General features: G+C 38.6%; 1 protein-coding gene across 2 annotated transcripts in view; it reads right to left on the reverse strand.

The window, feature by feature from the left end:
• Nucleotides 1–603: 603 nt before the first annotated feature.
• Nucleotides 604–15,888, reverse strand: part of vps9d1 (VPS9 domain containing 1) — an 83,844-nt gene continuing 68,559 nt past the window's right edge. Inside the window, exons 15-17 of one of the 2 annotated variants that reach the window (XM_061927986.1) lie at nt 6,888–6,992; nt 1,499–1,615; nt 604–1,200 (exon numbers count right to left, since the gene is read on the reverse strand). In XM_061927986.1, coding sequence (XP_061783970.1) covers nt 1,504–1,615; nt 6,888–6,992 — 217 coding nt within the window. In that variant the 3' untranslated portion in view covers nt 604–1,200; nt 1,499–1,503. Of the gene's footprint in view, nt 1,616–6,887; nt 6,993–15,888 lie in introns of both variants that reach the window. The other variant, XM_061927985.1, reaches the window with a different exon arrangement.

Here is a 15,888-nt window from a genome sequence, read left to right on the forward strand (position 1 = left end):
ACGTCGGAGACGCTGTACTGAACCAAAAGTTGCTTTATTACTATTTTATTATTATTTGTACTATTCAAACAATTGGAATTGTTTATTTAATGTATTTTTAATTAAGTAATGTATGTAAAACTTAATTGAAAGTATATCTGTGATAATTTTAAGTATTATTGAGTTGATATTCAATGTGTACTTTTAATTAGCTTAACACTGAATATTTTTACGATTTAAGATTCAATTACAAATATGTTTAATTATTTATTCTTTTTATGTATTTAATATGATATAATTCAAGATTTGATTATTAAAAATATTAATTAAATGTATTTTGTAGATTACAAGGAAATATTTCATAGCTTTGTTTTTTGAAGCTTAAAAAAATATAACTATACTATTTTTTTTATTATGTTAACATTACATAATTAAGATGCTATAATTAAATAATTAATTATTTGATCTATTTCCAACTTTAAGGTAATGTTTAATATTTGTATAATTGTTTTTATTTAATGTCTAAAAAATGTATTATTTTATTTATTTATTGTTGCAATTAGATGAACACACTTCATCCCCCAATGGAAGTAAATTATAAAACCATAATAGTCGAAAATGGAAAAAAAGTATCTTTTGTCTTTATTGACCCAAACACATTTATTCTAATTTTCACAAGCTTTCATGACACAATTGTTTAACAAAGAACAAGGAGGTTATACAATTCATATGCAATTTTAATAATTTGCATAATGCACAGAGTTTAAATTGTAAAAATAAAACAAAAAAGCAGCCATCCATTGGTAATATCATACTTCAATAAACATTTCTAACATATAACTTTGTTTTTGTGTTACATTCCAAATGACCTTTTCAAAATGTTTTGACATAAGCAGCAGTCAAATTGTGTTTTACAGTTGAGCCAGTACACAATTCATTGGAATTGAAATATTTACTGAGTCCTTAAATTAAATATATTATGACTATTATTATACTGAACATTGATATAAGTGATGTCATAACACACCATGCCAGATAAATATTGCAAACGTTTTTTCATCCGCAAGACACGCTTCTTTCAAACAATAAGAAGCAATTTAAAAAAAACACTTGGATTCCTTTAAATAAAATGGAGACAAAACAGAACAAGTAGAAACAGTCACTTTCCATAAAAAGGCTTTTAAAGCAGAAACATGTGCTTAATACAACTGCAAATGTGGTCTGGGAAAAGAAAGAAAAGCAGAGCCTCAGGAGGGCATTAATGGCCAAATGACAAAAGTACACTTTTATAAAATATCATCTCATTTGACCCAAATTGAAATAAAACCAAAAAAGCAACCTCTTGTGTACCATTACTTCCAGACAATTCCCTTCAACTGGCCTAGAGTTTTGCCCATTGGATTTATTGTATTTGTTCCGTTTGTTGAGTTTGTCAAAGGTATTGTATTTGCTGTACTGGATACAATGTTTTGCTTACGAATCCAACATTGCACCATGAAAGAATGAGAATATCATCTACCTGTTTCAAATGGAGTGCTCTGCAAGAGGGTCCACTCCATCTATATGCAGCGACTGCACATAGGCCAAAGCACTCTGTATGGAAGTCAAACAGTAGCCTTCCTCGCCAATCAAATAGCTGGGACAGAGAAATAAGTGTTAATAAAAAGTGATGGACAGAAACAAAACTTGGGACACACTGGTTGAGTTTGGCCTTCATCACTTGTCGGTGTAATTCACATAAATATGTTATTGGTTTGCTAACATTTGCAGTACTGTTTTGTTTTTTTAAAGTAAGACACAAGTTGTCTGTTGCAAGATACTTGTTTTACCTTCAGAAATGTTTGTGGTAGAGCTGTCAGCTATTTTCTGTTTTTGTAAGGTTGATAATGTCATCATTGACAACATTTACTTAGACTTAGACAAACTCTAATGATCCACAAGGGAAATTGTTCCACACAAGCTTTATTTTATTGGTTTCAGTGAGTAGATAATTTGCTTTGTATCTTTAAGTTGTTACTTTGATTACTTATCCATGTTTTGTTCGGTTTGACACGTTTTAAGGGGAACTGTACTTTTTATGGAATTTTGCCTATCATTCACACAATCCTTATGTAAGACAAGCACACATATGTTTTTCTTTTTTTATGCATTCTAACTAATACATAAATGCGATCAAAAGTCAACTTACAAGGGAGACAAATGGAGTCGCTCTAGTCTGCTTATAAAGCGCTTAAAACATATCCAAACACCTCCATCAAGGTTTTATGTATATACTGTAAGTAAATACTTAACAGACACCTTTATAATAACATGTAATATTGACGTATTTTGCTCATTTTAAGCATACAGAGGCGCACTAATTTCACATTTGCATCGCTAAATTTGCTTTTTCCTTCAAAAACATCACGGATTACTACTTACTGCAGACTTCATGAGAGCCAATAAACACAATAAAACATCACTTACTGTACAATGTCTGCTGTCACGAGAATGCCCACCATTAAGATGTTGATAAATTCCCGTTTAGATGAAGAATAACTCATAATCCTTGCGAAGAAAAAAAAAAGGGACGGGGGAACCAGACGTCTTTTTGTGTCTCGCCATCTCAGTGTCTAATTTGGATGCCAAGGTTGACCAACTTCTCGGATTATATCCTCATCCTTTTACTATCCAGGTGAGACTTTCATTAGCTCCAAGGCGAGAAAGCAGTTCACCTGCTCATGACGTCAACATAGCAGCAACAAGCTAGTTCGCGCTCTGTGACAATGCGCCGCTATAAATAGTCTGTCTGCATTAGCGCTTATAATAACAATATCACTAATACTTGATTAAAATTCAGGTGACGAAATGTCAATGGAGTATTGTTGGTGCTTTTTGGATGGGTATTTAGAGGGTTGTATGGCCAGAATAGTGGACGTCCCATTGACTACATTGTAAGCGGACTTTTATTTACGTTAATTAACGAGTTAGAATGCAATAAAAAAAATACATCTGTCTTCTTGTACCTTACAAGGATTGTGAACGTTGAGCAAAAAGTGCAGTTTCCCTTTAATTCTTTAAAGGGAAACTGCACTTTTTGCTCAACGTTCACAACTTTTGGGGGAATTTTGCTTATCGTTCACAATCCTTAAGAGAGACAAGAAGACAAAAGGTTTTGTTTGTTTTTTGCATTCTCATTTGTAATAATCAGCTCGTTCTAGGTGACTAGCAATGCAACTGATGGGATCAATCCATTCTGCCTTCAAATCCCTTTGAACATGCATCCAAAAACCGCCAACAATACTTCATAATAAACTGCAAAATAACAAAGCTGTAGCGACATTGTTAATGTAAAAGTAAACACTGAGAAACTATTTTTCTAGCGTAGGCCATTAGCCATAAGCTAATTTGCATGTTCTTCCCATGACTGTGTGGGTTCTCTCTGGGCTTCCTCCCACCTCCAAAAACATGCACCTTGGGATAGGGTGATTGGATTGATTAAATGGTCCCTAGTGTGTGAATGTGAGTGTGAATATTGTCTGTCTATCTGTGTTGGCCCTGTGATGAGGTGGCCACTTGTCCAGAGTATACCCTGCCTTCCACCCGAAGGGGCCAGCACCCCTGCGACCCCGAGAGGGACAAGCGGTAAAAATGGATGGATGAATAGCTTGTGTGTCAACAGCTGAATGGCGTTTGAGTTTGTAATGCACAACACAATGCGATAGGACACCAATCTGTACTGACAGAAAAACACGATCAGTATCAATAAAGTATAAGCTCACATTTCATGTTGTGTTTGTACACAGAGAGCTCGACAGTGTATGTACTGTAGTTGTAATAACAAGAATGGTGTGCTGTGTGTATCATGATCAATATTTTAGTGACTCACTCAATGGTCAGTTGTCTGTCTGGTCCAGCTGGCCAGGGATGTTTTTTTCCTGTTGATTTTGGGTAAGCACGGCAATTATGTACGCATAGCTTGGCTCCAAGTTCCACGTTTACGGCATCAAGTCACGCCAACCTCACTGTCTCGGCTTTCGTCTGCTCCAACGTTTCACCCACTCTTTGTGCTCGCTTCTATAAGCAACAGTTCGCCCCACGTATAATTCAGGTTCAAAAAGATATGGCTGCGAATCCTCATTTGTCCAAAAATACTTTTCTTCGTTGTCTGTTACCAAGTCTGCCATGATTGGAAAACACACGCGTTTGTTTCCGGAAGTAGGAACAGACATTTGTTGCCGGAAGTGGTTTGCATAACGGCACTAAAATCCATGTGCCCATGAAAGAAGTTCCGGTATTGCTTAAAATTACCAAAATAGGGTAAATATTGTACATATTACATATTGTTATGAACGTGTCTGTACTACATTATATATATATATATATATATATATATATATATATACACAACCCAAAACCAGTGAAGTTGGCACGTTGCGTAAATCGTAAATAAAAACAGAATACAATGATTTGCAAATCCTTTTCAACTTATATTCAATTGAATAGACTGCAAAGACAATATATTTAATGTTTGAACTGAGAAACTTGATGTTTATTTGCAAATAATCATTAACTTAGAGTTTAATGGCAGCAACACATTGCAAAAAAGTTGGCACAGGGGCATTTTTACCACTGTGTTACATGGTCTTTCCTTTTAACAACACTCAGTAAACGTTTGGGAACTGAGGAGACCAATTTTTTAAGCTTTTCAGGTGGAATTCTTTCCCGTTCTTGCTTGATGTACAGCTTAAGGTGTTCAACGGTCCGGGGTCTCCGTTGTGGTATTTTACGCTTCATATTGCGCCACACATTTTCATTGGGAGACAGGTCTGAATTAGCCTATGTTTTTGATATCCTTTACACACTGGTTTTTGATGCAATACCTTCTGAGGGATCGAAGGTCATGAGCATTCAATGTTGGTCTTGCTGCTTACGTGCAGTGATTTCTCCAGATTCTCTGAACCTTACGGACCATCGATGGTGAAATCTCTAAATTCCTTGCAATAGCTAGTTGAGAAATGTTGTTCTTAAACTGTTGGACAATTTGCTGACGTATTTGTTGACAAAGTGGTGACCCTCACCCCATTCTTGTTTGTGAATGACTGAGCATTTCATGGAAGCTGTTTTTTTATCTGTTCCCAATTAGCCTGTTCACCTGTGGGATGTTCCAAAAGTGTTTGATGAGCATTCCTCAACTTTCTCAGTCTTTTTTGCCACTTGTGCCAGCTTTTTTGAAACATGCTACTGGCATCAAATTCCGAATGAGCTAATATTTGCAAAAAATAAAGTTTACCAGTTCGAACGTTAAGTATCTTCTCTTTGCAGTCTATTCAATTGAATATAAGTTGAAAAGGATTTGCAAATCATTGTATTCTGTTTTTATTTACCATTTACACATCGTGCCAACTTCACTGGTTTTGGGTTTTGTACTTGCAGTGTGTATATAAAATGTTGATGTAGGGTTTTGAAGTTATTTAAGAGGGCTTTGTGTTACGGATAGGACGCATGGTTATGCGCTGTTCATTTTCCCAAGATGCAGATGGACGTCAAAAAGCGGTGTACAGGTAGGAATAATTATTTATTATCATAAACAAGGCAAGACTAACAAAGTAGGAACGTGCCCATGGCACGGGTATCTATCGGAAAAACTAGCACAGGAACAAGGAGCAAGAAATCAACGTAACTTGTTGCATGAAGAAAGCAAAACAGCCAGACAGAGTGTTGCGAGAGGCAGGACTAAATAGCTCTCTGATTAGTGACCGGGAGCAGGTGAGCCTCCCGATGACTAATCAGAGGCAGGTGAACATAATCAGCACCCACGGCAACGACGAACACAAACATGGGTGCTGAAACAGAAACAAGGGAATCCTAAATTTAAACAAAACATGATCCAGGCTACGGATCATAACACTTTGAAGGCTGCATTGGTGACGACTCCCATTAGCCGCATCATGCAAGCGTTTTTTTAATCATCTTTACAATTCTAAAATTAAATTATTTCTGCTCATAATGATTGTTAATGATAAAAAGTGCAGTTCCCTTTTAAACCATGCTTTGTCAATAAATAGTGACGCATCGAAAAAAGAAAGTCTGACGCGCTTCCAATTTTTTGGCCCTCGGGCACCACATTACAACACAACTTATTTGTTAAAGATGGCAAGATTCATAATGTCCAAATCCCTCTCACCACCATGCAAGACACTAGAAACCTTGAGTAGCTCCTTCAGCAACACTTTGCAGGAAGGAGGTCATTTTTAACCACACCCATAAGACTTTACAACACAATTATGTAAATACTATGATCAAATTTTTTTCTTGGTGTGCAATATGGGTGTCAAAATAGAGTTTATTTTATTATTCATTATTTTTATATATGCAATATTGTATACGTTAGGTCAGGAAAAAACACAGAGGCTATTTCATCCCAGGGAAAATCCCCTGAAGAGCAGGGAAACCTGCGAAACAGGCTTGTAGGGATGAGATAGCCTCTGTGTTTTTTCCTGACCTATATTCCGCTCTACCCCGGTATTGAGCACTGTATAACGGATAAACAAGGGTAACCTCGACCAAATGCAATACATTATGTATATATGTGCATGTATGGAAATAGTGGGGCTATAATTACTTGTTTTTAGCTTTTGTTTTTTCATTACGTTTAACTTTTTAAAAAGCTGTTAAGCCTTTTTGAGATGGGAAAAAGTCACAAAATGATTTATTTGTGGGGATGCACATTAGCTGTGCGCTCGTTAGCATACGTGCAAGCATACAAGCTAGCATAGAAAAAAACGTTTTATACTTAGTGAACTGAACTATGTCGACTATGGGCAAAATCTAACAAAACAGATTTGACTATGAAAATCCTGAGTTGAAAACAGCCCGAGTGTTCTTTTATGTGAAATTGTGCATGTTTTTCCATTATGGGGACTCACCCTTCATGGATGAACTCCTCCAAGGCAGCACATTCAGAGACCAGTTGAGGACACTGACAGCGCAGAACCACAAAGGACAGGATTGGTAGTAGGTCATCGGCACCACTGTCAAAGCACAGAAGAAGGAGGGAGTGGTTCCACATCGGAAACAAACAAGTAAAACTAAATAGAGCGTACAGACAAATTATGATGAGCTACACCCCCTTGGGTACTGAATAGAAACAAGATCATATGATTATGTGTTCTGTGCGTGCCGGACTGAAAATTATAGCTTTTTCTTTCACTCTTTAAGCTACGTAGAGGATAAAATGCAGCCTGAGATGATGACAGTGTGATAGCATTCTCCCCATGTCTCTGTAGTGACTATTTGTTTATTAGGACTCACACGCAAGCATAACTGTTTGCTTGCAGGGTTTGCGTGAGAAGAAATACTGCTGGCCCTCCACTGACCCCAAATCGTACAACAAGATATTCTGATTGGGCAGGTTCGCTGAGGTTTGGGCAAGCTCACATAACACTTACAATTGCCTATTGTCTCCAATCAATTACAGTCTAACAACACATACTGGGGCCAGTCCTAATAAACCCCTCACGCTACTTTTTAGCCCTATCCTGACATTTTGCGCGTTCCCGTGAAGGTACAGTAGTGGTGTCCCGATGACTCGTTACATGTAGGGGTAGTGGGCATAACGAGGGGTAGGGGGTATGAATCTAGCCCTTCGGAGTGATGCGTTTCAGATGCCGACTCGCTCAGGTAGAGGCAGACAAAATTCCACAATTTCTGTATAAGTTACTTAGACTTAGACAAACTTTATTGATCCACAAGGGAAATTGTTCCACACGGTAACTCAGTTACAAAGGATGGAAAGGATAATGAAGGTATAAAGTAGACTAAAAATGTACCATAGTAGCAATATAAAATATAACATATATGTAATATAAAAAAAAAGAAAAGGGCAGCATAAAATAGAGAGTAGATATAAACAAAGAGAGGTAACGAACATATGCTTTCCTCTTCATTCACCTTAGGTGAATGGAACCTTGGCCAGGAGAACTTGATATAGTGAGACGGTATCCAGCGGTCATTGGGTGTTTCGACCCTGAACCGCAACACCCTACTGCTGGTGGGCCGGCAGTGGTGGCCAAGTCACTGCCTATCCCCTCCTCCTGGCTTCCAGCTCATCTGATCTCTCCTGCTTCATAACCAGCAAGAGGCTCTCGACAAATGCAGAGGATTCCAGCTTTATCAATAGCTGACTTCTTTATTTTTCAAAAACTTAACATACACTATATTGCCAAAAGTATTTGGCCACTTGCCTTGACTCACATATGAACTTGAAGTGCCATCCCATTCCTAACCCATAGGGTTCAATATGATTTTCGGTCCACCTTTTGCAGCTATTACAGCTTCAATTCTTCTGGGAAGGCAGACCACAAGGTTGCGGAGTGTGTTTATAGGAATATTAGACCATTCTTCCAAAAGCGCATTGTTGAGGTCACACACTGATGTTGGTCGAGAAGGCCTGGCTTTCAGTCTCCGTTCTAATTCATCCCAAAGGTGTTCTATCGGTTTCGGGTCAGGACTCTGTGCAGGCCAGTCAAGTTAATCCACATCCATAAAGCTGTGTGGAGGGCTTATGGACCTTGCTTTGTGCACTGGCGCACAGTCATGTTGGAAGAGGAAGGGGAACAAACTGTTCCCACAAGGTTGGGAGCATGGAATTGTCCAAAATGTTTTGGTATCCTGGAGCATTCAAAGTTCCTTTCACTGGAACTAAGGGGCTAAGCCCAACTCCTGAAAAACAACCCCACACCATAATTCCTCCTACACCAAATTTCACACTCGGCACAATGCAGTTCGAAATGTAGCGTTCTCCTGGCAACCTCCAAACCCAGACTCGCCCATCAGATTGCCAGATGGAAAAGTGTGATTCATCACTCCAGGGAACGCGTCTCCACTGCTCTAGAGTCCAGTGGCGACGTACTTTACACCACTGCAGCCAAAGCTTTGCATTGGACTTGGTGATGTATGGCTTAGATGCAGCTGTCTGCCGTGGAAACCCAGTCCATGAAGCTTTCTGCGTACTGTACGTGGGCTAATTGAAAAGTCACATGAAGTTTGGAGCTCTTTAGCAACCGACTGTGCAGAAAATCGGCGACCTCTTTGCACTATGCGCTTCAGCATCCGCTGACCCCTCTGTCAGTTTACGTGGCCTACCACTTTGTGGCTGAGTTGCTGTTTCCAAACTCTTCCATTTTCTGATAATAAAGCCGACAGTTGACTTTGGAATATTTAGGAGCGAGGAAATTTCACGACTGGATTAGTTGCACAGGTGGCATCCTATGACAATTCCACGTTGGAAATCACTGAGCTCCTGAGAGTGGCCTATTCTTTCACAAATGTTTGTAGAAACTAGTCTCCATGCCTAAGTGCTTGATTTTATACACCTGTGGTCGGGCCAAGTGATTAGGACACCTGATTCTGATCATTTGGATGGGTGGCCAAATACTTTTGACAAAACATACGGTACACATAAATGATATTTGGTTGGTTTACTATGATGAGTTACGATTGGTTAAGATTAAGGCAAAACATTACAGATAGGCCAATCAGAGGCAAGATAGGGCGAGTCATCGAACAAGGATGGGAAATCGCAACAGACACATTCCAAATGACGACAAGAGATTCAGAGAAGAGAAGAGGGAATACTCAAGCGGGCGATTTATATATTAAAAAAAACTACGGTATTGGAAGATGGCAGAGGGATTCTCTTCCTTAGATTTTTCTTTTAGCGATGTAGACGACACCCAGGAAACCCACAATGTGTCTACTTGTCCAAAACATTCATTTTAATTGTTCACCATGTAAGCCCAAATCAAAACTGCTCTCGACATGGAAGACGTGGAATACACATTTAAGAACACACATGGTTGTGGCAGATATGTGATGGCTTTTACTATAGTATAGCCGGTCTAAATGCTAAATTTAATTTTCATTGGTGTTTCAGAACAAGACAGTAGCTGACATTTTGTTCATTATTTCTACTGTTTATATTTTGACTTTGAATAATTTAACCATTTTGAAACATAAACAACATGAATGCAAGATATTTGTTATTTCATGCTATAAATCACAAATGGTGATTTTCAATTATTTAGAAAATCCTCGAAAAAATTGTCGCACAGCAGCTAAATGAACACTTAGTGTCTAACAATCTCTGTGAACCTTTTCAATCCGGTTTCAGGACAAATCACTCTACGGAGACAGCCCTCGCAAAAATGACTAATGATCTACTGCTAACGATGGATTCTGATGCGTCATCTATGTTGCTGCTTCTTGATCTTAGCGCTGCTTTCGATACCGTCGATCATAATATTTTATTAGAGCGTATCAAAACACGTATTGGTATGTCAGACTTAGCTTTGTCGTGGTTTAACTCTTATCTTACTGACAGGATGCAATGCGTCTCCCATAATAATGTGACCTCGGACTATGTTAAGGTAACGTGCGGAGTTCCTCAGGGTTCGGTTCTTGGCCCTGCACTCTTTAGTATTTACATGCTGCCGCTAGGTGACATCATACGCAAATACGGTGTTAGCTTTCATTGTTATGCTGATGACAGCCAACTCTACATGCCCCTAAAGCTGACCAACACGCCGGATTGTAGTCAGCTGGAGGCGTGTCTTAATGAAATTAAACAATGGATGTCCGCTAACTTCTTGCAACTCAACGCCAAGAAAACGGAAATGCTGATTATCGGTCCTGCTAAACACCGACATTTATTTAATAATACCACCTTAGCATTTGACAACCAAACAATTACACAAGGAGAATCAGTAAAGAATCTGGGTATTATCTTCGACCCAACTCTCTCGTTTGAATCACACATTAAGAGTGTTACTAAAACGGCCTTCTTTCATCTCCGTAATATCGCTAAAATTCGTTCTATTTTATCCACTAGCGACGCAGAGATCATTATTCATGCGTTCGTTACGTCTCGTCTCGACTACTGTAACGTATTATTTTCGGGTCTCCCTATGTCTAGCATTAAAAAATTACAGTTGGTACAAAATGCGGCTGCTAGACTTTTGACAAGAACAAGAAAGTTTGATCATATTACGCCTATACTGGCTCACCTGCACTGGCTTCCTGTGCACTTAAGATGTGACTTTAAGGTTTTACTACTTACGTATAAAATACTACACGGTCTAGCTCCGTCCTATCTCGTCGATTGCATTGTACCATATGTCCCGGCAAGAAATCTGCGTTCAAAGAACTCCGGCTTATTAGTGATTCCCAGAGCCCAAAAAAAGTCTGCGGGCTATAGAGCGTTTTCTATTCGGGCTCCAGTACTATGGAATGCCCTCCCGGTAACAATTAGAGATGCTACCTCAGTAGAAGCATTTAAGTCCCATCTTAAAACTCATTTGTATACTCTAGCCTTTAAATAGCCCCCCTGTTAGACCAGTTGATCTGCCGTTTCTTTTCTTTTCTCCTCTGCTCCCCTTTTCCTTGAGGGGGGGGGGGGCACAGGTCCGGTGGCCATGGATGGCCATGGATGCCACGGTGCTGGCTGTCCAGAGTCGGGACCCGGGGTGGACCGCTCGCCTGTGCATCGGCTGGGAACATCTCTGCGCTGCTGACCCGTCTCCGCTCGGGATGGTGTCCTGCTGGCCCCACTATGGACTGGACTCTTACTATTATGTTGGATCCACTATGGACTGGACTCTCACAATATTATGTCAGACCCACTCGACATCCATTGCTTTCGGTCTCCCCTAGAGGGGGGGGGTTACCCACATATGCGGTTCTCTCCAAGGTTTCTCATAGTCATTCACATCGACGTCCCACTGGGGTGAGTTTTTCCTTGCCCGTATGTGGGCTTTGTACCGAGGATGTCGTTGTGGCTTGTGCAGCCCTTTGAGACACTTGTGATTTAGGGCTATATAAATAAAGATTGATTGATTGATTGATTATTGTGTAGAAGCGGTCAGGTAATAGACAAAAATCATCTATTGCAGTATGGCGAGTGATTATACAGCTGGATGGAGTGCGGAATGAAGGAGTTCTTGAATCGAACACTGTGGGAACGAAGCTGAAGGAGCCTGTTGGAGTATGAACTCCGCTGTCCCTCAATTGTCTGGTGGAGTGGGTGGGCAGGATTGTCCATGATGGCGAGAAGTTTGTCCAGTGTCCTCCTGTCCCTCACTGACACAAACGCCTCCAACTGCGTGCCAATAGTTTGGCCGGCTTTCCGGATCAGTTTGTCAATTCGGTTTAAGTCCATTTTGCTGGTGCTTTAGTGTATTGTATCAGGAATGCAGTTGTCTGTGGCTTCCTGTCAATATTTTCCTGTACTTATTTGACTGATGCATGTTTTTTTATATATAATTTTTGTGGGTTATTTGTTGGGGGGAGAAAAAAAAGAACATTTGACATGTGTTTAATTATATTTCTGGACTGTATATGTCACAAATCCAATAAACAAATGTTTTAAAAAAATAAGAAGAAGAAATGCACATAACATTGAAATTGCACATTTGCACAACTATGTATTACTTACATTAAAAAAGAGTTAACAAGTGTGTAGCCAGATGAAAATGAACCAGGAAATAGATAATAACGACTAATATAGTATGATAAAGTGAAAGACAATCTATTGAACAATTTAATACATACACATTTGCATAGGCATTAATTAGAGGAGGGGTGTTTAACAACGTGTTAGCGTCAACATTAACACTGTGATGCTAACATGTCCTCACGTGTTAAATAAATAATTTGTTATACAAGTCAAACATTTGATTTAAGATGACGTTAGCTGCCAAATTAGACTTTTACTTTGTTTCTATTTGTTTGCTGCCCCTAAATATGCAGGATGATTTTTGGTAATGTCGTATCATTGATGGAGTACTACACTATTGTGAAATGCTAGCTCTGTTTGACAGTGCAAACATTTCACCATAATGTATTTTTCACTTTTGACTGATCACAAAACCTCTCTCATCTTCTTTGAGCTCTTTAAATTAATTTCAATGGGCGGGTCTGCTTTGAGATATTAGTATTTTGAGTTATGAGCTAGATCGTGAAACACATTGTGCTCATAAGTTGCAGTACTATTCTAAATGTAATTACTCAATTAATTGAAGATTTTCATCACAATATCCAATTACAGACATTTTTGATTATTTTCATTTCTCAGCTGTAGCCTGAGTCGACATTATCTGGACTTGGGTTGATTGGCTTGCAGCATTGAGTGCTTTTGTTTTGTAAAGATAACATGACGTCTAATTAATTTGTCATTTTACCTTGTCTGGCTTTTGAAATAATAAACTGTTTGACGCAGCATGTGGACGCAGCTGCCCTCTCCCCAAACTTGAAAATTTGCTGCATAGTACAGGGTGAGAGAGAAATGTTACCTCAATTATTTTGTATGTCTCAGGCATGTGATTTGAACTTAATGAAAAAGAATGAAAATAAGCCAGGGTTCTGGGGGCTTTTGGCATTTCTGCCTTTCTGCCATGGAATGCATTGCAGACGAAACTGAAACTCTCTGAACTACTTCCATTTGGAGCCTTCCCTTCTATCCTGAGGGACAGACAGCGAGAGACGTTTGCACATTGCCTGTGTTTTTAAAAGGTGCAAATCTTTGCCCTTTTAAAAAAAAAGCCCGATTGTAGCTGAGATAGGCTCCAGCGCCCCCCGAAACCCCAAAGGGAATAAGCGGTAGAAAATGGATGGATGGATGGATGGAATCTTTATTGTTTTACAGTTCTCTTTTATGCATTTTAAAATGTATGTCTTAACGTACTACTTTTCTGAAACTGCTCTGTGACATGTGCTGTTGACCTCTGGGCCAGGTCACCCTTGTGAAAGAGATCTTGATCTCAATGGGTTTCTTATCTGGTTAAATAAAGGTTGTATGTAAGGTGGGCAACCCCCCCAAAGCTCCTGGTTTTTCAGAATGAGTAAAATGAGCAAAAAAAGCACCATTTAAAGATGTTTTAGTGTTTAAAGAAGTGAAAAATTTACAACAGAGTTGACATAAATACATACCCCATTCATCCAAATGAATCACTGTCTGTTTCAGGCACTATGTTATTTAGTCACTACAATAATTACAACTTGTGTTCACATCCACAGGAACCACATGGGTTAGCCTACTCTATACAGTATTTACAACGTTACTAATGTTCACTTCACAGCCACAGATGGTTTATCTAGTCATTTACATTATTTACACATTACTTTGGTTCATTCACACATTACTTTGGCATTTTTGCTCTGATGGCTCTGACAAGAGCCTTCCTGGCAAATTTCTGAGCAGCTTACATTTTCCTTTTTGTTTGTGCTTTAGTAGATTCTGCTTGGATTTTATAGCCAATTTCTGTCTCTTTGACTCCCTCGCCACTTCTAACTGCTCCAAATGCAAAAGTCATAAAGAGTACAAACAATGTTTATTCTATTAGCTAACTTCCTTTCTCCGAATAGCCATTTGTGATTTATAGCATGAAATAACAAATATCTTGCATTCATGTTGTTTATGTTTCAAAATGGTTAAATTATTCAAAGTCAAAATATAAACAGTAGAAATAATGAACAAAATGTCAGCTACTGTCTTGTTCTGAAACACCAATGAAAATTAAATTTAGCATTTAGACAGGCTATACTATAGTAAAAGCCATCACATATCTGCCACAACCATGTGTGTTCTTAAATGTGTATTCCATGTCTTCCATGTCGAGAGCAGTTTTGATTTGGGCTTACATGGTAAACAATTAAAATGAATGTTTTGGACAAGTAGACACATTGTGGGTTTCCTGGGTGTCGTCTACATCGCTAAAAGAAAAATCTAAGGAAGAGAATCCCTCTGCCATCTTCCAATAGTTTTTTTTAATATATAAATCGCCCGCTTGAATATTCCCTCTTCTCTTCTCTGAATCTCTCGTCGTCATTTGGAATGTGTCTGTTGCGATTTCCCATCCTTGTTCGATGACTCGCCCTATCTTGCCTCTGATTGGCCTATCTGTAATGTTTTGCCTTAATCTTAACCAATCGTAACTCATCATAGTAAACCAACCAAATATCATTTATGTGTACCGTATGTTTTGTCCCCTGCCTGTCGAGTTGCTTCGCTACGTAGCTTCGATTTTTAAGTTAATAATTTTTAATGGAAAACCATAGTTTTTATCACTAGATTATCAAAAACCGTACTCATTACGGGAAAACCATAGTTGTTGGCAGGTATGGCAAAGAGACGGATCAAGATTTTAACACACATTGTAGGTCGGAAAAAACTAAAAAAAACAGAAAATATTTATTTTTATTTTTACAGCGATAAAGACGGATTTCCGACTATAGACGGAAAAATCACAATGCCTGATGTCTTCAATGTATGAAAAAAATTATGAGGTCATGAGGTCTCATACATGGTCGACCGCTTTTGACGACATTAACTTTGAGCTCCAAAAGGGTTAAGATCCTTTATTATGCTGCATTTTATACTGTATGTTTATTGCCAAAGTCACAAGTAAATGTGCAAGTTACCGGTGTAGATAGTTTTTGTTCTAGCAATGTTGACAACTTATGATCTTATAAAGACTCCACTGTAAAACTCTTAGAGGTAACATTGTTCTTCATTCCATTGTATAAGTGGCAGTAGTATTTGTTACTAGTGTTGATGGAATTTGGTCCGTACCTATGAAAGTACGGAATTCAGTACCCATCCCTACCTGGCAGTTTTATGGGTTGCATCAACTCATCAAATTCTTAAAATGTGGTTCTCAGTTTACTAACTTGATCAACTGTCCTATGAAATCTCAAACAACTACTGGCACTCAGAGAGGGTTTTGTGTTCATTGTTCACTTGATAAAATATAGATGCCAATGCTCCCAGAGATTAACAAAAGAGGAGCAGTTCACTGTGCTCAATCATTTGCCAATGTTTCAAATATGTTGAAAGGAAGACAATTGAAATTGACTATGCAGAAATGTGTGTTC

This window comes from Nerophis lumbriciformis, linkage group LG35 (assembly GCF_033978685.3).
Source record: "Nerophis lumbriciformis linkage group LG35, RoL_Nlum_v2.1, whole genome shotgun sequence".
In the NCBI taxonomy this organism is placed as follows: domain Eukaryota; kingdom Metazoa; phylum Chordata; class Actinopteri; order Syngnathiformes; family Syngnathidae; genus Nerophis; species Nerophis lumbriciformis.